General features: G+C 59.9%; 15 protein-coding genes across 15 annotated transcripts; 7 read left to right on the top strand and 8 right to left on the bottom strand.

Moving 5' to 3' along the window:
* Positions 1-67: 67 nt before the first annotated feature.
* Positions 68-1,334, top strand: SPRG_07463 (hypothetical protein; the record flags this gene model as incomplete). The annotated part of the gene is made up of 2 exons (XM_012346602.1): positions 68-572; positions 622-1,334. The coding sequence occupies 2 exons, from the start codon at positions 68-70 to the stop codon at positions 1,296-1,298; spliced, it is 1,182 nt and encodes a 393-aa protein (XP_012201992.1). The 3' UTR covers positions 1,299-1,334.
* Positions 1,335-1,518: 184 nt separating this feature from the next.
* SPRG_07462 (CAMKK protein kinase) lies at positions 1,519-2,502 on the bottom strand. The gene has a single exon (XM_012346601.1). The coding sequence runs from the start codon at positions 2,481-2,483 to the stop codon at positions 1,536-1,538; it is 948 nt and encodes a 315-aa protein (XP_012201991.1). The 5' UTR covers positions 2,484-2,502; the 3' UTR covers positions 1,519-1,535.
* A 481-nt stretch (positions 2,503-2,983) lies between these two features.
* On the bottom strand, positions 2,984-3,870 carry SPRG_07461 (hypothetical protein). The gene is made up of 2 exons (XM_012346600.1): positions 3,263-3,870; positions 2,984-3,210 (listed from the first exon to the last, which is right to left on the bottom strand). The coding sequence occupies exons 1-2, from the start codon at positions 3,837-3,839 to the stop codon at positions 3,062-3,064; spliced, it is 726 nt and encodes a 241-aa protein (XP_012201990.1). The 5' UTR covers positions 3,840-3,870; the 3' UTR covers positions 2,984-3,061.
* A 249-nt stretch (positions 3,871-4,119) lies between these two features.
* Positions 4,120-5,180, top strand: SPRG_07460 (hypothetical protein; the record flags this gene model as incomplete). Its single annotated transcript, XM_012346599.1, has 4 exons — positions 4,120-4,266; positions 4,318-4,473; positions 4,535-4,633; positions 4,686-5,180. The coding sequence occupies 4 exons, from the start codon at positions 4,120-4,122 to the stop codon at positions 5,178-5,180; spliced, it is 897 nt and encodes a 298-aa protein (XP_012201989.1).
* A 372-nt stretch (positions 5,181-5,552) lies between these two features.
* Positions 5,553-8,252, top strand: SPRG_07459 (hypothetical protein). The gene is made up of 5 exons (XM_012346598.1): positions 5,553-6,206; positions 6,257-6,325; positions 6,372-6,599; positions 6,650-7,459; positions 7,510-8,252. The coding sequence occupies exons 1-5, from the start codon at positions 5,580-5,582 to the stop codon at positions 8,188-8,190; spliced, it is 2,415 nt and encodes an 804-aa protein (XP_012201988.1). The 5' UTR covers positions 5,553-5,579; the 3' UTR covers positions 8,191-8,252.
* SPRG_07458 (hypothetical protein) lies at positions 8,239-9,199 on the bottom strand (the record flags this gene model as incomplete). The annotated part of the gene is made up of 7 exons (XM_012346597.1): positions 8,239-8,436; positions 8,491-8,565; positions 8,673-8,722; positions 8,770-8,837; positions 8,886-8,922; positions 8,976-9,030; positions 9,077-9,199. 7 exons carry the CDS (start codon positions 9,197-9,199, stop codon positions 8,239-8,241), a joined length of 606 nt encoding a protein of 201 aa, XP_012201987.1.
* Positions 9,200-10,439: 1,240 nt separating this feature from the next.
* SPRG_07457 (hypothetical protein) lies at positions 10,440-11,909 on the bottom strand (the record flags this gene model as incomplete). The annotated part of the gene is made up of 2 exons (XM_012346596.1): positions 11,566-11,909; positions 10,440-11,523 (listed from the first exon to the last, which is right to left on the bottom strand). Exons 1-2 carry the CDS (start codon positions 11,835-11,837, stop codon positions 10,440-10,442), a joined length of 1,356 nt encoding a protein of 451 aa, XP_012201986.1. The 5' UTR covers positions 11,838-11,909.
* A 225-nt stretch (positions 11,910-12,134) lies between these two features.
* SPRG_07456 (hypothetical protein) lies at positions 12,135-12,562 on the top strand (the record flags this gene model as incomplete). Its single annotated transcript, XM_012346595.1, has 1 exon — positions 12,135-12,562. One exon carries the CDS (start codon positions 12,135-12,137, stop codon positions 12,546-12,548), a length of 414 nt encoding a protein of 137 aa, XP_012201985.1. The 3' UTR covers positions 12,549-12,562.
* A 3-nt stretch (positions 12,563-12,565) lies between these two features.
* Positions 12,566-16,298, bottom strand: SPRG_07455 (hypothetical protein; the record flags this gene model as incomplete). The annotated part of the gene is made up of 16 exons (XM_012346594.1): positions 16,221-16,298; positions 16,100-16,177; positions 15,909-16,046; positions 15,491-15,853; positions 15,157-15,442; positions 14,960-15,114; positions 14,751-14,918; positions 14,525-14,701; positions 14,225-14,473; positions 13,813-14,173; positions 13,612-13,754; positions 13,397-13,558; positions 13,264-13,345; positions 13,164-13,219; positions 12,875-13,110; positions 12,566-12,851 (listed from the first exon to the last, which is right to left on the bottom strand). The coding sequence occupies exons 3-16, from the start codon at positions 15,948-15,950 to the stop codon at positions 12,566-12,568; spliced, it is 2,766 nt and encodes a 921-aa protein (XP_012201984.1). The 5' UTR covers positions 15,951-16,046; positions 16,100-16,177; positions 16,221-16,298.
* A 1,002-nt stretch (positions 16,299-17,300) lies between these two features.
* SPRG_07454 (hypothetical protein) lies at positions 17,301-18,327 on the bottom strand. The gene has a single exon (XM_012346593.1). It carries the CDS (start codon positions 18,313-18,315, stop codon positions 17,353-17,355), a length of 963 nt encoding a protein of 320 aa, XP_012201983.1. The 5' UTR covers positions 18,316-18,327; the 3' UTR covers positions 17,301-17,352.
* A 469-nt stretch (positions 18,328-18,796) lies between these two features.
* SPRG_07453 (hypothetical protein) lies at positions 18,797-19,111 on the top strand (the record flags this gene model as incomplete). The annotated part of the gene is made up of 1 exon (XM_012346592.1): positions 18,797-19,111. One exon carries the CDS (start codon positions 18,797-18,799, stop codon positions 19,109-19,111), a length of 315 nt encoding a protein of 104 aa, XP_012201982.1.
* Positions 19,112-19,148: 37 nt separating this feature from the next.
* On the top strand, positions 19,149-19,873 carry SPRG_07452 (hypothetical protein; the record flags this gene model as incomplete). The annotated part of the gene is made up of 2 exons (XM_012346591.1): positions 19,149-19,599; positions 19,651-19,873. 2 exons carry the CDS (start codon positions 19,149-19,151, stop codon positions 19,836-19,838), a joined length of 639 nt encoding a protein of 212 aa, XP_012201981.1. The 3' UTR covers positions 19,839-19,873.
* Positions 19,840-22,165, bottom strand: SPRG_07451 (CMGC/DYRK/PRP4 protein kinase). The gene is made up of 4 exons (XM_012346590.1): positions 21,010-22,165; positions 20,602-20,962; positions 20,154-20,555; positions 19,840-20,104 (listed from the first exon to the last, which is right to left on the bottom strand). Exons 1-4 carry the CDS (start codon positions 22,135-22,137, stop codon positions 19,902-19,904), a joined length of 2,094 nt encoding a protein of 697 aa, XP_012201980.1. The 5' UTR covers positions 22,138-22,165; the 3' UTR covers positions 19,840-19,901.
* A 157-nt stretch (positions 22,166-22,322) lies between these two features.
* On the top strand, positions 22,323-24,601 carry SPRG_07450 (hypothetical protein). Its single transcript, XM_012346589.1, has 7 exons — positions 22,323-22,572; positions 22,617-22,957; positions 23,008-23,123; positions 23,171-23,630; positions 23,684-24,112; positions 24,159-24,330; positions 24,376-24,601. The coding sequence occupies exons 1-7, from the start codon at positions 22,353-22,355 to the stop codon at positions 24,567-24,569; spliced, it is 1,932 nt and encodes a 643-aa protein (XP_012201979.1). The 5' UTR covers positions 22,323-22,352; the 3' UTR covers positions 24,570-24,601.
* Positions 24,602-24,717: 116 nt separating this feature from the next.
* On the bottom strand, positions 24,718-25,978 carry SPRG_07449 (hypothetical protein). The gene is made up of 4 exons (XM_012346588.1): positions 25,383-25,978; positions 25,191-25,328; positions 24,971-25,142; positions 24,718-24,921 (listed from the first exon to the last, which is right to left on the bottom strand). Exons 1-4 carry the CDS (start codon positions 25,905-25,907, stop codon positions 24,761-24,763), a joined length of 996 nt encoding a protein of 331 aa, XP_012201978.1. The 5' UTR covers positions 25,908-25,978; the 3' UTR covers positions 24,718-24,760.
* Between the last annotated feature and the right edge of the window lie 778 nt (positions 25,979-26,756).

Below are 26,756 nucleotides of genomic sequence, written 5' to 3'. Positions count from 1 at the left end.
AACCCACTGCAGCAACATCATCTTTAGCGCCATGGAGGACAAGCATCCAGGTGGCGACTACCACGAGATGCTCCCGTCCAAGGCGTCGCGACGTCCGCTGAGCAAGCAAGATGCGCGCCGCAGCTTTATCGAGCTCACGCGCCAAGCCTCAATGGGCCACACGTCAGCACCGACCACGGGCGGCGGCTGGCTCTCGATCGACACGCCGCTCCACGAGAAGAGCACAGACAACGACGACGACGACGGCGACGATCTGGGTAGCAGAGCGCGTTCCCATGACCCACCGTCGCTCGGGATGCGTGCAAAAAGCAACGTTCGCATTGGCAGCTTGGACTTGTACGCAGCATTCGCGGTCTTTGGCTACTACCTCGTGACGTTTGAGACGCTTGTGGTCTCCTTCAACACGGTGCTGGCCACGTCCGCGTACTATTACATCGACACGCACACGGACGCTGTCTTCAACTACAATCTTTCGTGGACGCTCGTGACCTTTGCCATCGTCTCGCCCATCATCATGCAGACGCAGCAGGCGTACAACCGCCGCGAGAACGCGCTCTTGCTCGTGGCTGAAAGTAGGTTGTTGGAATTCGATATATCGGACTATGGCGGTGTTCTGTCTAGCCAAAGCCCTTATGCTCAACGTGTACGTGGCCCACCACCAGTGGATTGCGCCGGCCAAGCAAGCGTGCGTCCCGACGACGCTGCTTACACGCACGCGGCTGCTCGTCCGTGGCATCATGTACGACCTCTGCGAGCTCGTGAGTCTGCCCAATGTCACGCGCGGGCGCCACCGGTTCACATCTACTGGCGTCCGCGAGTCCCAAGCGCAACAGGCGCAGCAGCAAACGCTGCGATCCCGCCTCGCCGTCGGCTTGGAGCAGCTCCACGGCCAAGTGCGCGATCTGAAATGCCATGGGCTATCGGAAGGCGAGGCGTCGCGTCTGTACCAGTACCTCTGGATGATCCACTCGCGCGTGCTGAGCTTGATCAACATCAAAATGTACCGGACGCCGCAAGCGACGCGGTCGTTCACCAAGGTGCTCGTGCATATCCTGCCGTTCTTTTACGGTCCGTACTATGTCAACGTGGCGTCGGGCGACGGGTCCAGCAACCGCACCAACTTTGCGTTCGCACTGGCGTTTGCGATCTTGACGAGTCTCATGATGATTGGCATCCTCAACGCCCAAGAGGCCCTCGAAGACCCGTTCAGCGGGGATGGCCTCGACGTCGTGCACATGGAGAGCATGTTTGATCGGCTCGAAGAAGACATGGCGGCCATGAACGACGGCGCCATCTAAGGCATGCATCCTAAATCCAACGTAGTTCGATGGGCGAAAACTCGACGGGTCAAGCGGAAGTCACTACTAGTATAGCGCTGGCGGGTGGACGACATTTGCATAACACGGCCATCCAACGCCAAAGAAACCAGACAAGCCAAAAGCAACCGCCGAATCGATGCCGCTGCAGTTGATATACTACGCCGTCTTCGTCGCTGGAAGCAGGTAAGAGTCGAAAGATGAAGTCGTTCGTGAGCATTAAAACGTTAATGGCTCGGGCGGAAGCGCGAGAAGCCACGGATGATACTCCATCATATCGAGCGTCATGCGCTGGCTCGGATCCTTCTCCAAGAGGCTCTGCAGCAGCTCGATCGCGTCGGGGGAGACCTCGGTCGCAGGCACCTCTATCGGTTGCTCCACAATGCGCTCAAAGAGCTCCTTTGGGCTCTCGGCTTGAAACGGCAGCTTCCCAAAGAGAAAGATGTAGAACGTGACGCCAATCGCCCACAGATCGGCCTTGAACGGATCGTACGGCGCGCCGTTGCAGCACTCGGGGGCCCAAAACTCGAACGTTCCCGCCGTGTCCGTGATAAGCGACCCAGGAGCATACGTCTGCGCGCAGCCAAAGTCCGACAGGTGACACCGGTCTTCGTCGTTGAGGAGGAGGTTGTCGGGCTTGATGTCGCGATGACAGACACCCCGTCCATGCAGATACGAAACGCCGTGGAGTAGGTCCAGCACGTGGTTCCGAGCCAAGTCTTCATGCAGCACGCCTCCCGTGATCGGGCTCTCAAAGAGCTTGGAGGCGGCTCGCCATACCATGCACGGCCCTTTGGCCATGTGCTCAAGCACGAGGTAGATCTTGTCGCTCCGCGGATCGTTGATGACTTCGAAGAGCAGCACGACATTGCGGTGGTACAAGGTCGCCATGATGGCAATCTCAACCTCCACCTTCTCGAGCGCCGTGACGGCGCGCATGCTCGTGTCATCACGAACGTACTCCTTCATCTTGGCGAGCGCGGGCTTGGACAGAATCTTGAGCGCAAAGGGGCGCGGCGGCGCGCCATCGACCACGCGCTCGCAGAGCTTGACCTTGGCGAACGCTCCGCGGCCCAAGAGATCCTTGATGTGGTACTCGTTGACGACGTCGGGCGTCGGCGACGTCTCGGTTGTCGTCAGCTGGCTTTGCCACGCTGGCGCCTCCATCGCAACCAGAAAGTGCAATTTCAAAGTGCCTTCTGATTGGCCAAATTGTTTTACGCAATGCCATTGGCTCTATAATTTGGCCAATGGCACCCAACGTACCACACAAGATCCGAGAAATGGAAGGGCCGCGACGGGCACCACCACCGGTGCCCGTGCTCCACCCCAAGCAAAAGCTGCTCGCGATCCTCCAAGAAAAGGTACATCGCACCACGCGAGGAGGTGTGCAAAGTGGTTGGTGTAGACCTATGAGACGCGCCAGAACTTGCTGGCGGTCGAAGCCCATGGGTCACCTCGCCACCAGGCGATCCATTCCAACGACGGTTGCATCCGGCGCACAGTGTCGAGGCATCGACTTCCGCATTGCAACCCCCAGCCCCATCGAGGACGAAGCCCCGGGCGCGACACTGATGCGGCACTTGCAACAAGCCAAGCGCGACAGAGACCGCTTGGGTATGAAAGGGTGCCCAGCATTTTGACGCACACGCTGCTACTAGGCGCGTCACCTGTGTCCAAACTCGTGCAAATTCCCTTCCGCCAAACAGCGTGGCGACCACACATTGCAATCCGACCGTCTAGCATTAGCCTTGAAACTCGTCATCTAGATGAAACACCTCACACGCCTTGACGTCCCACGCGGGCTCTTCGTCCTCTTCTTCGTCTTCCGTGTCTGCGCCAAGCGTTCGAGGGCCAAACTCGACAAGGGCAAACGACCCGGACGAGAACCAACCTAGAACACATCTCGTAGTAGAACATCATTGGCGTCGGTACAAACAACTTACCAGGGCGCAGCAACACTTGGCCTTTCTCTATCCAGTCGACGCTGCCGAGGCTGCGCTCGCTCAGGCCAATGCGGCAACACCACGGCAGCCGCGCCAGCTTGCGGTACACGCTACATTGACTCTCGTCAATCGCGTACTTGGTTCGGAGCTCCATGGCCACATGACCATCGATGGCCGACGACCATCCCTCAACGACGAGTTCCGAGAGCGACGTGCGGCCGCCATCGGTCTCGGGCAAGAGCACGGTCGGCGCGCCGTCGCAGTTGATCGAATAGGGCGTGAGCTTGGGCAGGAACGGCTTAGTTGTCGGGCGCTTGGTCGAGCTCGGGTCATATGGGCCAGGCACGTAGACGACGCGGCAAACGATCATCTCGAGGCGCGAGATGAGCGCCGTCATGTCGCCTTCAGCGGCCGCGAGCTCCTCGGGCGATTGGAGCCCGGCCGGCGCGACGAAGCTGCCGCAGACGAGGACGACGTCTACGGAGCGGTGGCGGATGACGTAATCGCACAGATCGTTGACGCGGGCGATCGCGTTGCGGATGTCCGCGACCACGAGCACGTGGAGGGCGTCGGGCATTTTGCCCAAATTTGGTTAGCCAGGCGGGCGTTGTCCGGAAAATGTCCGGATAACCAACCAATCAGACGGCGTTCTATTTTTAGCCGACGCGCAAGGTGTTTCGAGTGTCATTCTGCTGCCGCGCCGACGACGACGATGAACACAATCTTCACCCAGTGCGAGGTAGACATGTCGACGCATGCGTTCGCTTCCTCATGCATGTGTATGATGCAATCAGAGCCCCGAGGCCCAGCCCATGTACACCTGGTACGTCGACACCTCATGCTACATGCCTCGGAGAATGCTACATGATCCAACGCATAGCGAGGTGTGCAAGATCAGCATGCGCTCGGCGAAAAAACTCGAAGACCACGTCAACCACTCGCCGCTGCACAAGGCGGCGATGCAAGAGTCGGAGCTCGCGTTCCAGCTCGAGCTCAACGGCGGGGTAGATACACGACCTTATCGGCGACGGTTTGTGTTGCATTGCGCTGCATAGCGGGACGACCGCCCGAGCTCGCCGTGCCGCCAGCGCCTCATTTATGACGGCAACAAACTTTTCTGGCGCATCAACGAGACGCTCGAGTTGCACATGTACGAAGCCATCAACGTCCGCACGATCACCGTCTTGGCGCAGAAGGATCACTCGCGCGAAGTACGTACGGCATGGACGAGGCTTCATGCTTGGCAGCAGCACCCTGACGCATATCGTGTAGAAGATCAAGCCGCTCGTCCTCGACTTGACGCTCTTACACAAGTGCATTGCAAGCCCCAGTACGACGGCGGAAAACAAGCAGCAACCCGACGAGGACATGGTATTTCCGTATCAATGTCCCGTGCAAATCCCAATGCTCGACTTTCGTCTAGAGCTCGGCCGCCAAGCGCGAGGCCATGATCAAGTACATTTTGGCGCGGCTTCAAGCCATCAAGGACAGCGGTGATGCCATCACGCTCTACATTCAAACGCAAAATGGTGACCTATGCGACCCGACAACGACCGCAGACGCAGGGCGAACGTACACGATCGAGCCCGATTCACTAGTGCCTCGGCGTCGCCACACGTACGACGAAGCCAAAGTTGTTCAGAAAGACCTCGACCACCACACTGCGGCTCTCAAGTCGTCGCGCCGCGCCGCCGAGAAGCATAGCGACAGTATTCGCTTGGCGCTCGACGCATTCATCGACCTCGGCACGTCCGTCAAGACGCGACCACATGACAACGGAATCTCGTGGCTCGGGGCATACAGCCGCGTGCGCCAGCGCAATACGGTCGAAGTCTTCAAGGAGCGCATGAAGCATGGCCACGACGGCCCGGGATCGCCGTCGTCCAAGGCCACTGACCACAGCGAGTACAAATTCTAAGCTCCATCGTCCTCTCTAAATGCATGCTTATACATACTACCGTGTACTACCTCATCTTTGCGGCCGCGCGGGTTGTGCCGAGCGGATTCGAATTCCTCTTCTATTTTCGTTCATAGGCGACAAACGACCACAGCACTCGCAGTATCGCATGTCGGGGCGTCCTTTACATCGCGTTCCAGCTGAAGGTCACATCGCCCGCCTAGCTCGCCCGCCTCGTTGCGTCGCGCACCCGGTCTCACAACCCAGCTCTTATTCATTCGCATCTCCGCCCAGCCCGACCATCTCCCTTTTTGTCAAATCGTACCTTTTTTTGGCATCCGCATAGTATAAAAAGTGCAAACTCACAACCGAGCAGCAACACTAATTTCTTGTGACTGCCACCGTCGCAATCAGAAGAGCATGGCCGAGCCCCTCGCACCTGTACCGCTCGTGCGCGTCGAGGCCGATGGCTCGTTCCACCTCGACGACGCCGCCGTCGCCAAGCTCGACAAGATCAAGGGCAAGATCGCCATCGTCGCCGTCGCCGGCCTCTACCGCACGGGCAAGTCGTTCCTCCTCAACTTGCTCGTGAACGCGCAGAGCCCGGACGCGGTCGCGACCACGGGCCATGGCTTTGCGGTTGGCGGCACCATCAACGCGTGTACAAAAGGCATTTGGATGTGGGGCGAGCCGTTCGTCATGGAGGACGGCACGTCGGTCATCTTTCTCGATACCGAAGGCATTGGGTCGGTCGACCGCGAGCAGACGCACGACACGCGCCTCTTTGCCCTCGCGCTGCTCTTGGGTTCGTACTTTGTCTACAACAGCCGCGGCGTCATCGATGGCAACGCCGTCGAAGACCTCTCGCTCGTCGTGAACCTCTCCAAGCACATCCAGACGTCGGCGACGTCGCAGACCAACCCGGGCGCGCTCCATGAGTTTTTCCCATCATTTCTCTGGGTCGTGCGGGACTTTACGCTCCAGCTCCAAGACAATGGCAAGGAAATCACGTCCAAGCAGTACCTCGAGAACGCGCTCAAGCCGCAGGTAGTAGCCACCCCACGGTGCACCTGCCACAATGCGAACTTGATGCGTAGGGCGGCTTCTCGGCCGACGTGGCGGCGCGGGACCAGATCCGACTTCTCCTATCCGACTTTTTCCGCGACGTAGAGATCTACAATCTGTCCTCGGCATCTCAGTTATGATTTGTAGCGCGACTGCGTGACGCTCGTGCGCCCCGTGGAAGACGAGGCGCAGCTCCGAAACTTGCCCAACGTCCCGTACGGCGAGCTCCGCGAAGAGTTCCGCACCAAGTTTGAAGCGATGAAGAAGCGGCTGTTTGAAAAGGCGGCGCCCAAGTGCCTCTTTGGGAAGGCACTCAACGGCGCCATGTTTACGAATCTCGCCAAGTCGTACATTGAGGCACTCAACAGCGGCAAGGTATCCATCCGTCCCCGACACGTTGATTTGATTCAGACTATTGTCCTTAGGCGCCGGTGATTTCGAGTGCGTGGTCCCGCGTCGTGCAAGCGCAGTGCGAAGACGCGGTGGACGAAGCGGTCGAGCAGTACAAGAAGCAAATGAACACGCGGGTCGCCGACTACATCGAAGGCAAGGAGAACTTTATCGACATGCTCGAGAATGAGGCCAACGACGCGATCGAAGCGGCGTCCGACACGCAAATCGTCAACGTCGGCGCGGGCACGGCGCAGTTTGATGAGTTTGGCAACCTCAAGCGGTTTGTGCAGCCGCCGCCCGAGCCGCCGAGCGACCTCTTCGTGTCGGCGACGACCGTGGAGGACGCGGTGACGCCGCCGCCAGCGCCCATCGTCAAGGAGGCCATCTCGCTGCCGGCGCCGACAGCCGATGTGGATGCGATCCACGCGCTGTGCTTGAGCCATGCGGAAAAGGTGCTTCGGTCCGCCGACATTGGCGATCAAGCGGACATGCAGTCGTTCAAACTGGCCTTTCGCGCGGCGACCAACAGCATCCTCGACGTGTACAAGCAAAAGAACGCGGCTGCGTCCATGATCTACTGCAAGAATCTGCTGCACTTTTTGACGGCGCACCACTTTAACCCGTTCAAGCAGCCCGAGTTTGACGCGCTGCAGTACTTTCAACGCACGTCGCACTACCTGTCCGAGCTCGACGTCGTGTACAAGGAGTACTGCCGCATGGCGGTCGGCCCCTCCGCGGACGCGGCGTACTGCGCGTTCATGAGCCAAAACGTCTTCAACCAAGTGATCGAGTGGACCGAGGACACCAACAAGGCGCACGCGTCGGCCCTGAGCGCGCTCCAGGTTCGCGCCCTTTGATGTGTTCGATCGTTGACGTCGTATGAATGTCCTAGAACGATTTGAGTGCGATTAGCCTCCAAGTCGCAAGTGCACAGGGCCAAGCCACGGCCATGAAGGAGCTCGCACAGCAAGACATTCTCAAGTCCGAGTCGAGTTTGAAGGAAGCCGAGCGCAAGTCCAAGGGCGAAGTCGACGCGCTCCGGGCGACGCTCGAGTACAAGACGCACGAGCTCGAGCACGTGCTCAACCACAATGCGACGCTGCGTCGGCTCGCCGACACGGCGCAAGCGAGCAACTTTCGCGCCAACGAAGTCGCGACCAACAAGAGCCCGCAGCACTACGCCGGGTACCTCATCAAGCAAGGACGCCCGATGCCGAACGCGGCGCCCGGCCAGCGCGTCAAGTGGCAGCAGCGCTACTTTGTGCTCAACGGCCCGGCCTTGCGCTACTACAACACGAAGGATGATTTTGAACGCGCACGCTCGGATGACCCGCCGATCGACGTCTCGCGCGCGGTCATTGAAGAGGACAAGGAGGTCCCGGAAGCCTTCTCGATCGCGTTCCCCGACAACTCGCACTATACGCTGCACTTGCACGCCAAGTCGACGTACGTCAAGGACGAGTGGATCGAACAGCTCCTCAAGGTGCGCCGCAACCTCTCGTCCAGTGGTGCGGGTCGCACCGCGCCCACGTCCAAGTCGGCGTCGTCGAGCTACGCGTCGCGCGAGTTTTAATGACTGCTTTGACGTCGCCGACCTACCAATATGAAGCGTATTCGTCTATTAGTCATCAGCGGGCACTTCATCGACGTCGGGGGCGTTGGCGAGGTCTTTGCCGCAGAGCTGCCCGGCGTTTTGGATGAGAATCGGCTTGAGCGGTAGTCCCGACGAGGTGCCGACCTCGTCGAAGTCCTTGAGGTACACCATGTCTTCAGCAATGAGCTGCCCAAAGACCACGTGCCGACCGTCGAGCCAGCTCAACTACGGTCGACAATGAAATCTTCCTGCAGACAAGAAGACACGCTGTCGGCGTACGTGGTTGAAGCACACAAAAAACTGCGACTTGTTGCTATTGGCTTGGTGGGCCATCGAGAGCGCACCGGGCACGTGCTATATAGTAGTAAGTCCTAACGCTTTCTACAAAGTAGACGGTGTCGTACTTTAAACATAAATCCCTACCATAGATCTGAGCAGTTATTCTCCTGCAGCCACATTACCTCGTCGTCAAAGTTGCGCCCAGATACGGCGGTGCCGCCAATGCCATTGCCTACGATACATCTATCGTAGCACCCACAGCCGGCGAGCTTGAAAGACCATGGGTGATGTCACCGCCTTGCATCATGAAGCCAGGCACAACGCGGTGGATCGAGCAGCCCTTGTACCTAAACTCCCTTGTCAACACCAAGTGTAATAATCGACATGTCGCCCACCAGAGCCACTTGGTGCGGGACGTCGAGCCCTTCTCGCCTAGAATGCATGACCACCGTGTGCGCTTCGGATACCGTGAGAGCAGACGACACCGGTGCAGAGCTGGCGAAAGTTGGTCGTTGTTAGCGGCAGCTGCTGGTAAAAAAGCTAAACTCGAATTAAGAAATGCTTCGTCTTCGCTGCGACGTAGCACCTCGAAGCGGAGGCGCCGAAGCGGGTCATTCCCGATCGCAATGTCGAGAAATACCACGGGGTTGCCGCGCCCCGACCCGATTGTAAACTCGTAGATGCTCTGCGGCGTCGCGCCCTCGGCCATCCCTTCCTCGCACCCCTTCAAGATCCGAAGTGCAATGTCACATGGTTATTTATTGTCGACTTCCACGCGTGCATCGGTGCGGCTCGTCCACGTCCGGAGGCCCGTGGTCTCTTCCCAGCTCATTATCGCCCCTTTCGAGGTGCTTAGAAGACCGACGCTCTCTTTCTCGAGGAGGCGCATCTGCACCTTCTTCTTCATCTCGTAGCTCATGGGCGATTCGCTAAGCTTTCTCCGACTCGTCTCGGGCGTACCGCGCGACGACAGCGCTTGGTTGCTGCTGCTATTCGTTTGGAATTTCGGGTGCAGTTTGAGGTTGAAAAAGCCCGGGGAAGAGTCGACGCGGTGGTAGCTCTTGTCGCCGAGATTCGTGTGCTGCGGCAGCTGGTTGCGCTCGTCAAGGTACTCGCGGTGCTGCTTGGAGCCCATCCACGACTCGAGCCGTGTCTCATAGTCGCGTGCTTGCTGCTCGAGTCGGATCTTGTGCGGCGAGTTCATCTTGTGCCGCTGCAATGGGCTCTGAGGCACGTACGTGGTAGCGTTGATGCGGATGCCGCCGCGTGGCTGGTCACTCTCGGTCACGAGCGGCATGGCAAACCGCTTGACGCCTTCGGGCCGCGGCTCGGGCGGTGGCGGCCGAACCTTGGTCGGAATGTTCGCAAAGCGATCGACCACCGGGTGCACCACAGGAAGCACGTGCCGGCGCTCGACGAGCACGTTGTTGCGCGACGCTGGCGAAGCCACATGGCGCCGCTCTTGACGCCACCACGGACGTCCTGGCGAGAAGGGCTCGTCCGCCATTTGTCTATATATACAGCCAGGTGGTTACGGGGACCGCTCTATGACGTGGCAGCATGGCCTTGCAGCATCATGCCCTAATGAAACCGTCGTCTTAGACAGGACAGAGCGCGATCGATACAGCCGTTGAAGCCTGCGTGCGATCGTTGGGACTTCAATGTGGCTTGTGCTGTTCATCGTCGACACATTCAACGCTTCCACTGGACGCTCTGCGGCAACGTCATCACGAGCAGTCGACGTCCGCATCCAAGGTCCAATGGCACCCTTGTGGTCTTCTTGTCGCCCGGCGAGCATACATAGCAAGTTGCGATACTTTGGGTGCGCAAGGGTCGCTCGGCCAAACAACCTGCAGCACAGCAACCTCGACCTTGCGATCTCGGGTAAACATGCATCATGACGATCGACCCGCCAACACGCGACAAAATTGTTGATGTAGAAATAAAGGCTACGCCGGTAGGTCGCTTTTCGTCGACACCAGTCGATCGATGGCTGCGAGAAGTGCGTCTTGAAAGTGCCCGAGGTTGATGCCGCGGCCGAGAAGCGTGCGGAGAGAAATTTGCATCTGCCCATCGTACGACACACTAACGACCTCGAGCATGTGGGCGTTGCGGTGGTCGAGGTCGGACGACATGAAGAAAAAGGCGTCGAGCGGTGAACCCGCAATGGTGAGACGCTCCGGGGGTCCGACGACGCTGCTGGCGTACATGGGACTCGACCAGGACCCGCGCGGCGGCACCGGGATGCGTCCGAGCAGCCAAGACGGCACGAGGGCGAGACTCGTGTCCCGACACCATCGACGCACTGCAATGTCGTTCTGGATCGACTGCCCCGCACGGGCCACCGCACGCAGTCGCTTGCTGGCATCGGCCATCTCGACATGCAGCGGCAAGCAGATGGCGACCAGGTCGGCTTGCATGCGGTCGACGTCGCCGCGTCGTGCGTCTACTGGCAGGCGCACCTGCAGCTGTAGTGACTCGACGAGCGCCGCATCAAACTTGGTCAACAGCACGGTGCGAAGGGCATCACCGAGTGCCGCCACGAGCACTTGGCTCACAGTGACGTGGTGGCGCCGCGCGATGGTCTGAAACGACGATAGCGGAATGCGGCAAAAGCACGTCTGAGGCACCTCCGTGGCTGGCGACAGGGCTGCGTAAAAGCCAGCGAGCGACCCAAACGCATCGCGCCGACCTTGGAAGCCCAGATGTGGTACGTGGGGGCGCATGACATCAGCCCACAGGCGACCAAGTGCGTAGACGTCGTCAATGAATCGTCTGCGACTACTAGTTCGCTTTGGCACGACGTTCGGTGGACTTGGAGCGTCCGCGAGAACGCGTTGGAGGAACTGGATGCAACCCATACCGTCGATGATGCCATGCGGGACGCGAAAGACGATGCGATCGCGCGGCCCACGCACCAGCCATAGCTCCCAGGATCGATAGGCGTCCATGGGCACGGTCGCGATGCGGTCAACCAGCGTCGCCGTCGCTTCGTCGGACGAGAGCTCCAAGAAGTGCGGGGCGAGCGGTGTGCTTTCTCGCACTGCATGGTATCGTTGGGTTCTCGGGTCATACAGGCGAAACAAGGTCGCAAACATAGGACGCGTACGCGTGAGGCGCGGTGCAACGACAGCGTGCAGCTCGGCCAGACTCAGAAGAGATGTAAGCTCAAAGACGCCCATGGTGTTGCGTCCGGCCAGGAGCGCGTGGTTCATCAATTCCAGGGGCGGCGTCGGTTCGCCGTCGCCATCGACATCGACAAGCTGCCTCGGAAGCGACACGACCTCTTCGTCGACATGGAGACATGTGTCGAGCTCGCTGGCATCGGCAAAGGTGAGGGCGAGCATGCGTGGGCTCAGGTACGTCACTTGACAGAGCGGCTTGATGCGCGGTGGTTGCGATGGCTCGAACGGTACGCCGCCCACGGCGCGCTCGAGGTAGACAACGCGACGGCCATGCAGAGATAAGTTAGCAGACGTCGCTAGCATCGGTGGATGCAGCGTATACAGGTAGCGTCGACGTGGCAGGCGGTGCAGCATGGTGCTGCCTTCTCGACGACTTTTCAATCTCGCAAAGGGTATCCGGTATATCAACCGGATGTCCATTTGCAATATCTTTCAGCTCCAAGCTTCCATCGTCGTAGCATGCGCTTCCGTGCCCAGCTCGTCGTGCAGGTTGACGGAGTCCTCAAGCACTCGAAGCGTCTCTACGACCTCGTCATTGACAACGATGGCATGGTCGTCTTCAAGGGCAATGGGTCCTTCACGCGGTCCTTTCCCAAGCCGGACAAGGTCGTCATCGGGAAGCGCGTGCTGCGCATCTCGCAGGGCGCCCGCCACTTTCTCTGCCGGTTCCCCGACCCGACGGCGTTTGCTGCATGCGTCGTGTATCTCCAGACTCTACGCATCGCGCTTCTGGACGTGCCGGCGTTCTTGTGCCAGGACAGCAAGAAGCTCGCGAGCCTTGCGTACTGCCGGCAGTATTTCGCGGACCCGCGACTGCCCGCGGCCAGCGCCAACGTCCAGAGAAGCTTCAACAACCTCATCTTCAAGCGATAAATACCGACTTCTCATCCTCATGCCAGCGTCGGCGGCGTATACGTCGACTCGAGCGTCACGCTGTTGAAGTAGTAGTACACCTGGTTGGCCTCGTCCCAGTACTGCGTCCACTCGCCGAGCTGGACGGGCGCGTAGATCGAGACCATCGGCTCGACAAAGCTTGTCGGTCGATCGAACGTGCGCTGGCCCGTCTTTTCGTTGAAGAAGTACGCCACGTTGTTGGTCACGTCCACCTTGCGCACCCACGCCATGCACCGTCGTCGGCCGACGCGGTGAACGCCTCCGGCGGCACGTACGAGCTCACTTTGGTCGATGTGTTGAAATACCACTCGCGCCGCGCCTCGTGGTCAATGTACTTTTCCCAGTCTCCAAGCACCACGTCTGGGGACCGCGACTCGCCGACGCGAAGGAACCAGCCGTCGAGCTCGTCTTGCTCCATCTCGGACGGCCAGAGGGACGGGAACTCGCCGTCGCCATAGTCGATACGCTTGCCGTAGTAGTCGTACAGCGCGCGGAAGGCGTGTCGCCGGCGCCGCCCGCCGGCGTGGATGGCCTCATAGCACTACATCTCCGTCCATGAGGATCGCGCCAGTCGATCTATCGATGGCAGCTCACCGCTTTGCAGAAGAACTCCTGGCAGTCTTGGCACTCGTTGGCCGCGTCCGCGACGTCTACGATACGTCATTCGAGGAAGTTGGATAACGACGCGGGATACCGCAGTCGTTGCACTTGGGACGCGGCAAGAGGTCGAGCATGTCCTGGGGCATGCGGTGTCGAATCTCGCCCGTGTCTTGGTGCTACATGTAGGGTTCCTTTGGTATAAAGCAAGATAGAGAATGTCGTCGTACGTAGTAGGTCGTGGTGCCGTTTTCGGGGTTGGGCACTTGCTTCCATCGCTTCTTGCGCGCCAGGACCGCGGCCTTGTACCGGTCACGGCCTTTCTTCCCCCGCCAGCCAGCTTGAATCTGCGTGGCCGACGCATGTAGCAGGGTGGCTTGGGCGAGCAGGCGCTACGAGCATCGACGTTGTCAGGAACGATCTCTGGTTGTTGCAGCGAGTCTACGCGCATGGCGTCGCTTTGCAGTTGCGCGGCCTGCTGTCGCGCCCGACGACCGCGGTAGACTGTCTGGAGCTTTGTCGCGGCGGCGGAGCGCGCTTCAAACTCGGCATCCTTTAGAAACTTTAGCATCTGCATGCCCATGCGACCTAATTGGATCGGTGATCGCCCAGCTATGATGGTGTCGACAACGAGCCTTCGTAATACCTTGTTTGCAACGCCACGCACTTTGCACCTTGCGTGCCGCCACGACCAGCGCCTTCTTGTGCTGCAGTAACTGGAACGTTTGGTGCTGTAGCATCGCACGGCGCGCACGAAAGCGTCGCTGGACCCGTGTGGCCGCGGCAGCCTCGGCGACCCGGCGGTGCACGCGGTCGAAGAAGAGACGGCGCTCGCGCCGCCGCCGCAGTGCGCGCTGGAGCTCGGTGGCCGCTCTCTCTCGCTCGGCGATGCACGCGGCCATCTCTTGTCGCAGCCGCCGCGCGACAGACCGCGCCGCGCGCCCGCGGTAGATGGTTTGCAGCTTGCGCGCCGCGGCCTCTTGCTTCCGATGGTGTGCTAGCACAACCTGCAACACAGACGCCATGAAGTTGTGACAGACCACAAGACGTTGCCCGACCTGATGGTGGGCACGGCAGCGCTGGCGCCAACTGAAACATCGCATGGCGCGCTGCAAAATGCGCGCGGCCGTGTCCCGTGCGACAGCCCGAGCGTGCACAAGCCGACGCAACGTGGCCAGCTCCCGTCGTGCAATGAAGCTCCGCCAGCTCGTTTGGATACGGACGACCATGCGCAGCATGTGGGCTTCCTCGGCGCGGCGCCTCCGCCGCTTCGCTTCGTCGCGCGCTCGCTTGGCGCGGTACGTACTCTACTCGTCCACGGGTGTGGATCGTGCGTTTGACGCGCGAGAGTACTATACCTGGAGGAGCGTCGCGGCCTGCGTCTGCTTGCGGAGCTGCATGCGGCGCACCCACACATACCGCCGTGCTTGCCGTCCGCGGAAGACACTTTGTATGCGTCGAGCGGCCCAGCGCATGAGCGCATCGTCTCGCTGCGCGGCTGCTGCGCGGCGCGCGACCTTGCTGCGGTAGAGGCACTAGGCATCACGGAGTCGTGAGAGTGGCAATCATCTCACGATCGGATACTTGGATCATGATGGCGGCCTTCCAGCAGTGCCCGTACTCGTCAATGAAGAGCATGTCGTTGGCGCGGTGCTGCGGGAAGATACCTCGGCGACCACCCATCTCCCGCAAGGCGCCGTACTTCCACGCCGCCCGAAGCGGCTTGAGCGTCGCGAACGAAATGGCCGAGGCCTAGACGCGAGTGACATGTGTGCAGGCTGTATACAGCGTACCGACACGTCGAGGTGCATGAGGTGGGTGCAACGGTCGGCGAGCCACGACATGCCGACCATCGTGATGCGCCCAAGACCGACGAGCCAGAGGTACTGCAGCTTGACGAGGCCGTCGCAGATCGCAAGGAGCCCCATGTCGTCGATCAACCCACAGCCTACATGTCGTTGTGGTGTAAGAGCTTATGCGCGCCTCCTACCAGTGAGGTCGAGGGATGTGAGGAGGTGGCAGCCGCGACAGACACGCTGGAGCCCGCCGCTGGAAATGCGGTCGCAGTTGCGCAGCTTGAGCGTCTCGAGCTGGCGCAGATGCCGGCCGATGCTCGCGAGTGCGTGGTCGTCCACGAGCGTACATTCGTTGAGCACAAGTGCCGTCAGTTGGACGCAGTGGGCAGCCAGCGCGCTCACACCGTCGCTCGAGATCTTGGTGCACTGCGTGAGGGTCAGCGTCAAAAGGTGTTGCCAGCGGAGCTTGCGCAGCGCCGTCTACGTGATACGTCAGTGTGTCGACGCCGATAGGACCACTTTGTGTACATCGTCGACGCGAACGCACTTGGTCAAGTCGACGTGCTGTAGCTGCGTGCACCGAAGACCGAGCGCTGCCAGACCGAGCGGCTCGGCGGCGTGTGCAGAGGCCAAGACGAGGCCCTTCATGCGCAGGGCGGAGAGTTCGTGGCACCCAAGCGAAACGAGGTGGAGCCCGACGTCCGACATGCGCACGCAGTGGGAAATGTCCAGCGTCGCCAGTTGCAGGCAGCCTTCGGCGAGCGCACGCAGCGCATAGTCCGTGAGCTTGCTACAGCCCGAGACGTCGACATGCGTTAGCGCCGCGCAGCCCAATCCGAGCCAGCTCAAGCCCGCGTCCGTAATGTGGTCGCAGCCCGACACATCGATGTACTACAAAACCATAGCCAAGACGAAGCCAAATGACACACAAGACAGTAGCTCGTACTTGGAGGACCTTGCAGTGCTCCGAGAGAGACAAGAGACTCATGTCGGTGATCTTGTACAGAAACTCCGTGCGCTGGAGCTCTAATCGGGTGAGGTCCAAGCACGCGTTGGCCACGGCATGCAAGCCTTGGTCGGATATCTAGCACGCCGCAACGTTCAACCAAACTCGTGCAGCAGTAGCATTCTAGCCACCTCTTTACAGCCGTTGAAGTTGAGGCAGTGGAGGCGAGGACAGTACTGGGCGAGCGCTGTCAAGAGTGCGTCGGTGACCTACAGAGATGCCATGACGTCGCGCAGGAGCCGCACCACGTACGTGCACGCAGTGCGCGACATCCAGCGCCCGCAGCCGTCGACAACCGTGCGTCACTTTGATGAGCGCATACTCTGGGAGCTGTCGGCATCCGCTCAAACTTAGGTCTACCGGAGGAGTGTGCACACTTGGCTCGCTCCAGATGTGGCACCTTCGAGGTAGGCGCAGCCGTCGCCGATGGCTGCGACCCCCGCGCCTTCAAGCGTCATCATGTGGCTCAGATCCAGGCATCGCAAGTACGTGCACGTGCCCGCAACGGCCCGCACGAGCGTATCCGTGAGCTACAAAATGCTTCAAAATGAAAAAGGAAGAAAAGGAGAAAATTGCCAACTTGGGGACAGCGACTCAGCACGAGCGTGTGCAGGAGAGGCCCCATGGGCCGCAAGACGCCGAGTACACCCGTATCTGTAATCTAGCGGCTATCGTCGATGCATCGTGATGGGTTCCATCATGGCCTACATGCTCGCCATTGCGCAAATTGAGTTTCATCTCGGCCGGCTTGGCGGTCTCTATGCACGCTTGAGCTGCGATCACCCAAGACAGCTTACTGCCGGACGACGACGGCCTCTCGGGCACCTGGTTGGACAGCGGCGATTGCAGTGCGGCAAGGCGCGCCATGCACGAGTCGAACGCAATGAGCGTCCACATCTGCACTTGCCAAGGAGCCATTTCAGCCGATCGACAAGAGGGTGGTACCGAGAGATCGACGTCGGTGCCCCGCAGTAATTCAGGCGGCAGCTCCTTGTAGGCGAGATCCAAGGACATGGCGAGAAGGTCCTGGGCCCGTGCGAGTTTCGGTCTACAGACGCGCATTACGAATGATGACGGGGCCAGCAACGATGGCTACGAGAGGGGCAGCGCGTCGAGACGAACGCCCATGTGCGCCTTGCGCTTGCGACTTCTGTCGTTCAAATGAGAGGGTCGGTGTCTGAAGAGCTGGTTGTACCGAAGACGCGGAGGCATGTGTCGGTTTCACTGACGCGGATCAATATTTTCCCAACCGGCTTGGCTCTTCCCGCCAAAGGGGACGTGGTACGTAGTAGGCATGTACACTATTGTCCGAGTTGTACACTTCCTGGCCTTGCCGTTATAATGGGTAGTATGTATATTACAGTGTAAATAGCAGACGGACGGGTTAGCCAAAGACGAGGGCATTCGGCGATGGCGTCTTGGGTGCGCGTCGCACGGGCGTCGATGCGTCGTCTTGGTTGCTCGCGCGGGGCGTGGACTTGGAGGTTTTAAGCTGGCGCTTTAAACCCATGATGGTGTCTTCGTCCCGCGCCATGTTGGTGTTGGCGTGGTGCAACAGCAGTCGCAGCTCGTCATTGTCCTTTTGCAGCGACGCGATCGCATCGGTGTCTTCCGGTCCTTCTTCGATCGTGTCGAGGCGCTGCAGCTGCAGCTTGGCCTCGGCGAGCGCTCGCTGATACGACGCTTTCTCGAGCACGAGCGCCCGGTTCTCTTGCATGAGACTTTGGATCTCGCCTTCAAGTTCTTGGCGAGCACCGCGCTGGGCCTCTTCGTCTTGGCGCCGTTGTGCATCCAGCTCTGCCGCGCGCCCGGCTCGCACTTGCTGGAGCTGGACTGTGAGCGCGTCGACGTCGCGCTGAAGGCGGGCCATCGCGGCCTCGTAGTACGCCTGGGCATTGTTCGCCGTCGGGGATGCAGCGTCCGTATCGGGCGATGTCGCATTGTTCTCGCCGTGGCTCTTCTCGATCCGTGCCACGAGGAGCGTGAGCTTCTCGAGCCACTCGTCCTGAAGCGTCTTGTAGGCCTGTTTGGCGGTCGCAAACTCCTGCAAGAGATCGTCGCGGGCCTGGACCGGCGTCGTCGGCTCGGGCTGTTGCTGCTCGCAGGTCGCTGGTAAGGACGACGAGCGTGTCAAGCGCATTGTCTGCGCATTGGCCGACCGCCATCGCACAGGCATGGGCGCTTCAGGCGCTTGGGGATGCATCGGTCTTTGCTTGGGCTGGAGCTTGGGCGTCGGTCGCATCGACTGCTTGCGGAGGAACTCTACCTTGGCAGGCGCGGCGCGGACCCGTGTGCTGCTGCTGCTTGTCTCGCGCATGTACGAGCGCAGGTCCGCGGACCCGGCCATCTTGCACTGCGCGAAACCCAGTTTGATTTTAACCAATCCGCAACCGCTGGCGTTTTGCGCCGACGGTTCGCTCCCATGATTGATTGATACATCGAGTTCATCGGCCTGAGGAGGCCAACGACGACGAGCTACGATGTCCTCCATCGTCGTGCTACTGTGCTTGATACTGCGGGCTTGATACTATTCACTTCTAGAGACTTTGTGGATATATAGCATATGCCTTGTGCAAATATATCAATTGATAGAGTATTGAGCGCAGAGTGAACATTCGCCAACCTTCACCACCATGCTCCGGTCGACGGCCGCGCGCGCCTTCCCGTCGGGCGTCCTAAAGCCTCTGGCCCAAGCACCGCTTGGTCTTCTGCGCCACCACAGTGGCCACGCCCACGGCGACCACGACCACGACCATGACCACGACCATGACCACGACCACGACCATGACCACTCGCACGATCACGACCACGGGCACGGCCATGCGGCGATGGGCGATCTGGACGAGGCTGGCCACTCGGGCCCGCCACCAATGGTGCGCCACTCCAAGGGCAAGAACCACTCTGGTCTGCAGAAGCAAGTGTTTACGTTGTACCGGTCGTACCTGCGGGTGGCGTACGAGAAGCAGCGTCTCGGCGAGGAGGGCACGGTCGCCTTTGTCCGCGACCGGTTCCGCGCCGAGGCCCACTCGATCGACCGCATGAACTTCCACATGATCGAGTACCTCCTCCGGAAGGGCGAGCGCCAAGTGAAGCAGTTCAAGGCCGCCAAGAACGCCACGTACGTCAAGCCGGCGCAGCATTAAAATACAATTCCACCATTTTATTTCTATTTTGTGTGGGATGGCGGCGACGACGACGTGCGGGTCGCTCTACCCGCGGGCCGGGAAGCTCGTCTTCGAGCTCAAGACGCAGCTCGGGTACCTCGACATGGGCGCAAGCAGCAGCACCGAGATGCAGGCCCGGGAGACTGCGGCCGCCCTCCGCTCGCTCATCGACCAGCTCGACTCGCTCGTGTACTCGGAGAACCCGACGGGCCGGGACATTTGGATGAAGAAGGTCCAGCAGCTCCGCGAAGACTATGCGCTTCTTAACAGCACGCTCGAGCAGCGCTGCATCCAGTCGAGCCGGTCGCAGATCGAGCTCCAGGAGCGCCAGAAGCTCCTGTCGCGCCGAGGCAACGGCGCGCAGAACGACATTGCGATGCTCTCGCAAGAGTACGACTCGCTCGGCCGCTCGTCGCGCATGGTCAACGATCTCACCGACCTTTCGTACGCGACCCTCGGCAACCTCAGTACGCGCGCTCCTCTCCCATGAGCACGATGTATATCATGCGACGACGTAGGCGACCAGCGCGACCGCATGAAGGGCGTCCAGCGCAAGGTCCTCGACGTGGCCAACCGCCTCGGTCTCTCGAGCTCGCTCCTGCGCATCATCGAGCGAAGAGACACGGTCGACAAGTGGATCGTGTATGGCGGCATGGTGTTCGTGCTCGGCTTTATGTATGTGTGCGTCGCGTACCTGCGCGGGTAAACCGAACACATCATTCATCATCATCATCATACTGCTCCTCGCGGGTTTCTCTCTCGACGACGCTTAGGACGACTGCAGGAACGGATGCTTGAGCGCCTCCTTGACCGTAATGCGCTTGGCCGGGTCCAAGATGAAAACCTTGTCGAGAAGGTCCTTCAAATCCAGTAGCTGCTTCTTGTCGTCGCTGGGCGCGCGGGCGGCAGCGAGCGACGTGCCCAAGTCCTTGGTTGCGTTCATGTTGTTCATCACGCGCAGCATTGGCTTGGCTACGACATCATATGAGCAGACGCCCGAAGAAAACCATCATGGATCTACCCGTGACACGGTCGATCTCGCGGCTAATGAAGCGGAGCTCTTCGTCAAAGTGGGGCTCCATGAGAAACTTGTCGACGTACACGGCACGGTGGCGGCGCAGGAGCTTGGCAGGGAACCGGCCCTTGACCTCCATGAAGAGCTTGAGCATCTCGTTGTTGGTTTGGCCAGGAAACATGACGCGGCCCGTGTACATTTCGTAAATGCAGCAGCCAATGCTCCACATGTCAACGGGCGCGTCGTACGCAAGCCCGAGGATGATCTCGGGCGCGCGGTAAAAGCGGCTCACGAGGTACGGCGTCGGGTCGTGCGCGTCAGGTCCGGTCGACTTAAAGGCCGAGCCAAAGTCGCAGAGCTTGACCATCGACTGCTTCTCGTCCAAGAGCATGTTGTCGGGCTTGATATCTATCGAGCCGTCCATATGAGCCTATCTTCATGACGAAGATCGCACCGGCGTGGACGACTTGGTGCTTCGAGAGGTGGTCGAGTCCAAACAGCAGTTGCTTGCAAAACACTTTGACGCCGCGCAGCGAGAGGCCGTCGCGCCCACCAAACTTTTTCATGGCCTCGCGCACGTTCATCTGCATCGGCTCAAACACCATCGCCGTGTGGTTGCGGTGCTCAAAGGTGGAGAGGAGCTTCACAATGTACTTGGCCTTGTGTCCGACCTGCAGCTCGGTGAGCAGCCGGATCTCGGTCTGCGCCGCCTCCCGCATCGTGTCGTTGGCGCGAATGAGCTTGATCGCGACCGTCTTCTCGTCGCCGTGTATGCGCTTGCACAAGAGAACGGTCGAGAAGACACCTTTGCCAGCCTAGAGCAGCGTGTGAGGAAAAGGAAGGAGGGAAAGGGCCGGCGTACATTGCCCACGACGCGGAACTCGCCGTTGAGAACTTCGCCAATTGTCGGGCGGTAGTAGCCCTCGCTGTCGTCGCAGTGGCCGCGCGTGGCTTTGAGAATCGCGGGGCGGGCCGGGGCGTTCGGCACGCGTGCGGCAAAGTCATCGTCGTCAGCGGCGAACATGTCGAAATCGTCGTCGTCCTCGTCGGCAGGGGCTTCGTCTTTTGGGGGCGATGGGGCAGGTGCGGCTTCTTCCGCGGGTACTTCGACGACAGTCTCTTCCATCATCGCGCGCTCGTCCGACTCGTTGCCCGCCTTGGCCGTCTTTCGCAGATCCAAGTCGAAGCACTCGTCATTCGAGTCGTCGTCGTCGTCGTCGTTGTCGTCGGCTTCGTCGACCTTGTCGTTGACGATGGTCGCGCTGTCGACACTACCTTGGTCTTCTTGTGTGCTTGGCAGCTCGGCCATGCTGGGCTCGGGCGATGTGATGGGCACCGCAGGCGGGGCGACGACGGGGGCGGGCGGCTTTTTGAAGCCCGCGATCGACGACTTGGCAGCCGCAAGCGCTTTGAGAATGTCCATTTTCATGGAGCCCACGTCAACCTTGGCAATGCCCGAAGGCGTGACAGAGGTCGACGGAGCTAGGGCAGCAGAGGGTAGGTTCGACGTCACGGAAGAGTCAGTCTCGTTTACACTGGGAGTACTCTCGGTCGTCTCGGGGTCGACAGTGCGCTTAACCTCCTTCGTGCCACGAGTCAATTCAGTCAGCTTTATCGGGATCGTGACGGAGACAGGCTTACTCGCTGCAACCACGACCGGCGAGTGCGACACGCTGAAGATGTCGGCGATCGAGCGCACGGCCGCCGACTCCTTTACCTCCGGCTTTGGCGCTGGCCCGATCGTTGGCGACGACTTCAACGCCGGCTCCTTCGTCGCGACCTTCTTCGGCTCGGCCGAGCGCGACCGGCTGCGCCGTTTCGGACGCTTGTGGCCTCGGCGAGGCGACCTGTCGCGGCTGCGGCTGCGGTGGCGACGGTCCCGGTCACGACGGCTACGCTCGCGCGATCGGCTTCGGCTGCGTCCGTGGCGGCGCTTCCGGTCCGGCGACTTGGACCGTTGCTCGCGGGTCGTTGTCGGCTTGGCGTCCATGCTATGCTGCTCTCGTGCACCGCAAACCGAATCGAATTCAAGAAATCGGCCGTTGCGGATTCGCTAAAATTCAAGCGCGTGTACACTCGGATTGGTAGAAATAGAACGCCCGAAACGACGATAAGTGGATAAAATTTGAAGCCTGACGCCTTTTTATTGGTGGAGCCATAGATTTGCGCAGTGTGCATTTTGGATCGCGACCCTTCGTTAACGGAATGGAGGAAGCCGTGTCGCTGCTGGAGGAGCAGCCGTACGTGGCCATGCGGAGCAACAGCCCCGAGCGTCGTGCGAACGCGATCCATCGCCGCCGAAGCACTATCGGCCTGGGCCGCCGGCCGTCGCTCATCCGAACGCCGTTCCTGCCCGAGGACGAAGCCGACGAGCTGCTACTGCGCGCCAACGAAGCGCCCGACTGCCGTGCGCCGACCGCAGCTGGTGCGAAGCGACTGCATTGCAATACTTATTCCATGGATGCGTAGAAACGGTGCAGCTCATGAAGGCCCATCAGTACCGCCTCCAGCAGTTTGCCAAGCTCCAGGGCATCACGGGCATGAGCTCGATGACGCTCTGCTTCACACCCGAGTACGAAGCAGGCTACCGCGAGTACATTCAGCGAGGCGCCGTGCGACGCACGCGCATCTGCTTTATGCTTGGCTTTATCGGGATCGGGTTGTACTTTATCTGGGAAGCGACCCGGATTGCCTTCTCGACGACCGCGTACGTTATTGCGTTTGGCCCTGGGCTCGCACCCTTTGGTGTTGGCTTTGCCTGCACGTTCCTTCCGTCCATGCGTCCGCACATGGAAGCGCTCTTCCTCACGGTATCTTGCAAGTTGACGACTTGTGTGCTTGAGACAACTGTACGTACTAGGTATTTGCCATCGAAGCCGGCGCGCTCATCCTCTTCAAGCCCATCGTGGGTCAAGCAGGACCTGTCCTTCCGCTTCTCATCTTGCTCATACCTGTCTTTGGCGTCACGCGCGTGCGGTACGACCGCTTCTTCCTCGCTTTAGGTCCAACATGCAGGCACGTAGGTTCATCCATAGCTGCGTACTCGGCTGGTCCGTCTTTGCCACCTACATTTGCGTGCAGCTCCTTGCGCGGTCGATCTGGCTCGTGCAGTCGGACCGGCCGTCAGGCATTTTTTACCAAGGGCTCAACTACGGCTTGATGGTGCTGGGCGGTATGGTGTCGCATTACCGCCAGGAGCTGTTGCGCCGACGCAACTACGCACTACTGCTACCGTTTGGCTCGAGTCCCGACTGCTCGGACGCACTGGACAAGCCAAAGTTTTCGAAAAAAGCACTTTTACACAATGTCTCGTTGGCGTTCAAGAACGACCGCGTCGAAGCCACCTTCTTGCGCCATTGGTACCTCATCGACCCCTTCCCGTTCGAGAATCCGAATGCCGCCGTGCTCCACGAAGGCGCGTTCAAAGTCGTGCGCTTCTCTATAGCCACTGCGATTATGAACCAAACGTTTCTCGCCATCCAGGTACGCTGAGTTCGATGTGAGAAGGTGCCGCAAGCGTTGGTACATACGTGTAGGACTACCGCCTCTTGGGCGCGGCACCGTCGATCCAATCGCTTGGCTACATCCTTCGCTTTGGTGTCGTGGACGTCGCGTACCTCGGGGCGGCTGGCTTTATGTATGTCGTTGGCAAGCTGTACGTCCGCCAGTGGCGCGAGCAATCTCTACCCATGGACAAGATGCCGCGCCTCGCAACCACGCAGCTCAACGACGTCCTCGCGAGCCAGATCTTTGCGGCTCTGGTTGTGCTCGTGCACACCACCAGCATGGCGACGCTCCTCTGCGCAGTCGCCTCGTCGTCGTCGTCGTCGCTCGCCGATGTGTACCTCATGGGGTTCATCAACGCCGTGCTCTTTAGCCACCGGTCCGGGTTTCGCGTCCGGCATAAATATGCCGTCGGCGTCACGGCGGTCGTTGGCGTCGTTGTCACCATCGTCTTGAGCCAGGTAGGACCGAATCGCATCTCATCGCCATGCATGAAAAGCGTTGCAGATGCTCGTGCATTGGCTGGCGCTGCGCTACGCGTGCTACATCGTCACGGTCCTCTTCCTCGGCGCCATGATCTCGCGCGAAGAAGAGAGCTTGCGCCGGAGCTTCTTTATCCTCAAGTCGATCCGGTCGCTCGAGTTTGAAGAGTGGTTTTTGAATATCTGCAACATTCAAGGTACCGACTGCAGCACATAGGTCGTGGTTGATGTTATGGACGTAGACTGGGTGCGCGCGCGGCTCGTGCAAAAGGCTGCCAACGCACGCCGCAATCTCCCGCATGCCAAGAAGCCGCTGATGGCACCGGCTGTGGACACGAGCTCGCACCTCTCGCAAGCGTCCAAATGGGGCATGTACGGCGAGTGCGTGCACGTCGCCCTCGTCGCGCTCGACCTCGTTCTGCGCATCTACCAATAGAAGAGGTCGTCGGATAGCGGCCTCGCATTTGGTATCAGTGTTATATGCATGTCGCTCTCTTCTGTCTGCTCAACTCTGCATTCCTCTCATATATAGATGTTTGGACAACTTGTCGTCCGTGCATCAAAAGAATGCATAACAGAGAAGAGACGTTAATGTGCATGTAGTAGCAGGTCAGGTTACGCAATTGCCTACGCGTTCATCTTGACGAGCTCGTTGATGCCGCGGACCGTGTCCATGGGCACCAAGACGAGGCGCAGATTGCCTTGGTTGACGTTGATCTTGCGCAAAATGTTGAGGTACTGGATAGCCGTGAGATAGTCGACGGCGCGGACGCCCACTTCGTTGATCGCTATGTTGACAAGTATGAGCAAATTGACGTCGAGCGGTGGTTGCTCTACCAGCGCGAATCGCTTCCATCGACTGCGCCTCGGCCTTGGACGAGAGCATCTTGGCTTCGGCGAGACCCGTCGCCTTGAGCAAGGTCGACGCACGGTCGCCCTCGGCGCGCAGCACGAGGCCGGCAGCGTCCCCGCGCGAGTTGACGATGCAGCTTTCGCGCTGCCCGTCCGCCTAGGAACACGCAGCACGTCAAATGGCGCAATGGCGACTGCAACGAACCTCCAAGACTTCGGAGCGGCGCTCGCGCTCGGCCTTGATCTGCTGCTCCATCGCGAGCTTGATGTCGTTGGGCGGCACAATGTCAAAGATCTCGACGCGCGTGATCGTGACGCCCCAGCGCTCGACGTCGGGCTTGACCTACAGTGACCAGATATAAGGCTCCCGGTCGTCGAGAGCGTAGAGGAGGCGTACGCGGTTGAGGAGCTCCGTGTTGATCTCGTCGCGGGACGAAAACGTGTCGTCGAGCGTCATGGTCGCAATGATGTTGCGCAGCGTCGCCTGCGTGACGAGCTCGACCGAGTCAGGGATGTTCTGCGCCTTGTACACGGCGAGGCGCGGGTCCACGATGCGAAAGTACACGAGCGCGTCAATGTCGATCATGACCGTGTCCTTTGTAATGACATGCTGGCGCGCAAACTCGATCACGTGCTCGCGCATGTCGACGGTCTCGCTCATGATCGAGACGGACGGCGCGTCGCCGCTCATGATGCGGCGGCTCAGGTGGCGCCACGCGATCGGGCGCACGCGCTCGATGACGGGCACGATAAAGTGGATGCCAGGCAGCAGCGTCATCTTGTACCGGCCAAAGCGCTCGAGGATCATGACCTCGGCGTGGTTGACGACGCGGATGCTCAGCGAGAAGGCGAGGAAGACGAGGAGCCAGAAGACGCAGACGACCACGATCACGGCCACGAGGCCCGTCGTAGCGATCGGCATGAGGGAAGGAGCTCGAAAGATGGGATGTCCTGTCCAACACGGCGCTGGCTCGGCGATGGACACGGCCGGATACGATCCGGATAAGCAGAAACAAGCAGGAGTGTACACGGCCGTTCGGACGGTTGTTGGCCGTTCCAAGAAACAGACGCCACCGTCAAACTCGATCGTATGTATTTACAAGAAGGTTCCGGATACGTATTTGGTATCCGGACTGCAAATGCGATTGAGGTCATGACGTGGAGAGCTGACGTCGAGAGGGACCGGTAGTGCTCGACCTGCCTCGTAGAAAACTGCATCGACGGCGCTTCGGGTGACCAGAGTTGGACCGCCGTCTACTCTGACACGGTACGCACAATGTAGTCCTTGGTTCGATGCGACACTGCGTCGAACGGCAGCGTTCACCTCGGCTACCGTTGTTTAACCAGAGCAGTAGAATGGCTATTGTTTGAGCATTGAGTCGAGTTGCACGGATTTGGACGGTGATGAGTCTTTGGACATGATGTATCGATTCCTCCGCAAAGTCTACCGCCGGTCCAAACCTGGCTTTTTCATTTCTACTGGTAAAGACCGACTAGGGTCCCATATCCTTTCCCCTGTACAAAAGCGAGACGACACTCGACATGCGAGCGAAGAAGCTCATATTTCGATCGCGATTGAAATGCAAGCACCTCGCTGGAACCCTTCGACGAACGCGGCCTCCAAGGCCAAGCCAGGACCGATGACGTCGGCCCGTACGACGCGCACCGCCTCGACTGTCTCCACGCGCACGCAGCGCGCGGCAACAGCGCCGGAAGCGATGGCCGTCCCTGGACGCCACGCCCGTGAGCTCGCTGCCTTGCGCACCGAGTA

Source organism: Saprolegnia parasitica (genome assembly GCF_000151545.1).
Source record: "Saprolegnia parasitica CBS 223.65 unplaced genomic scaffold supercont2.30, whole genome shotgun sequence".
NCBI classification, from domain to species: domain Eukaryota; phylum Oomycota; class Saprolegniomycetes; order Saprolegniales; family Saprolegniaceae; genus Saprolegnia; species Saprolegnia parasitica.
The sequence above is the reverse complement of the archived record's forward strand: the minus strand, read 5'-3'. Positions and strand labels throughout refer to the sequence as shown.

Excerpts from the sequence above, each read along its gene's own strand:
- SPRG_07462 (XM_012346601.1), bottom strand. The coding sequence starts at position 2,483 with ATGGAGGCGCCAGCGTGGCAAAGCCAGCTGACGACAACCGAGACGTCG.
- SPRG_07461 (XM_012346600.1), bottom strand. The coding sequence starts at position 3,839 with ATGCCCGACGCCCTCCACGTGCTCGTGGTCGCGGACATCCGCAACGCG. Across the intron at positions 3,211-3,262 it reads CCAAGTGTTGCTGCGCCCTG|GTTGGTTCTCGTCCGGGTCG; the intron begins GTAAGTTGTTTG and ends GATGTGTTCTAG.
- SPRG_07459 (XM_012346598.1), top strand. The coding sequence starts at position 5,580 with ATGGCCGAGCCCCTCGCACCTGTACCGCTCGTGCGCGTCGAGGCCGAT. Across the intron at positions 6,326-6,371 it reads TATCCGACTTTTTCCGCGAC|CGCGACTGCGTGACGCTCGT; the intron begins GTAGAGATCTAC and ends TATGATTTGTAG. Across the intron at positions 6,600-6,649 it reads AGGCACTCAACAGCGGCAAG|GCGCCGGTGATTTCGAGTGC; the intron begins GTATCCATCCGT and ends TATTGTCCTTAG.
- SPRG_07454 (XM_012346593.1), bottom strand. The coding sequence starts at position 18,315 with ATGGCCGGGTCCGCGGACCTGCGCTCGTACATGCGCGAGACAAGCAGC.
- SPRG_07451 (XM_012346590.1), bottom strand. The coding sequence starts at position 22,137 with ATGGACGCCAAGCCGACAACGACCCGCGAGCAACGGTCCAAGTCGCCG. Across the intron at positions 20,963-21,009 it reads AGTTCCGCGTCGTGGGCAAT|GCTGGCAAAGGTGTCTTCTC; the intron begins GTACGCCGGCCC and ends ACGCTGCTCTAG. Across the intron at positions 20,556-20,601 it reads GCACCAAGTCGTCCACGCCG|ATATCAAGCCCGACAACATG; the intron begins GTGCGATCTTCG and ends ACGGCTCGATAG.
- SPRG_07450 (XM_012346589.1), top strand. The coding sequence starts at position 22,353 with ATGGAGGAAGCCGTGTCGCTGCTGGAGGAGCAGCCGTACGTGGCCATG. Across the intron at positions 22,573-22,616 it reads CCGTGCGCCGACCGCAGCTG|AAACGGTGCAGCTCATGAAG; the intron begins GTGCGAAGCGAC and ends ATGGATGCGTAG. Across the intron at positions 23,124-23,170 it reads TTTGGCGTCACGCGCGTGCG|GTTCATCCATAGCTGCGTAC; the intron begins GTACGACCGCTT and ends GCAGGCACGTAG.
- SPRG_07449 (XM_012346588.1), bottom strand. The coding sequence starts at position 25,907 with ATGCCGATCGCTACGACGGGCCTCGTGGCCGTGATCGTGGTCGTCTGC. Across the intron at positions 25,143-25,190 it reads GCCGCTCCGAAGTCTTGGAG|GCGGACGGGCAGCGCGAAAG; the intron begins GTTCGTTGCAGT and ends GCGTGTTCCTAG. Across the intron at positions 24,922-24,970 it reads GATGGAAGCGATTCGCGCTG|CGATCAACGAAGTGGGCGTC; the intron begins GTAGAGCAACCA and ends TTGTCAACATAG.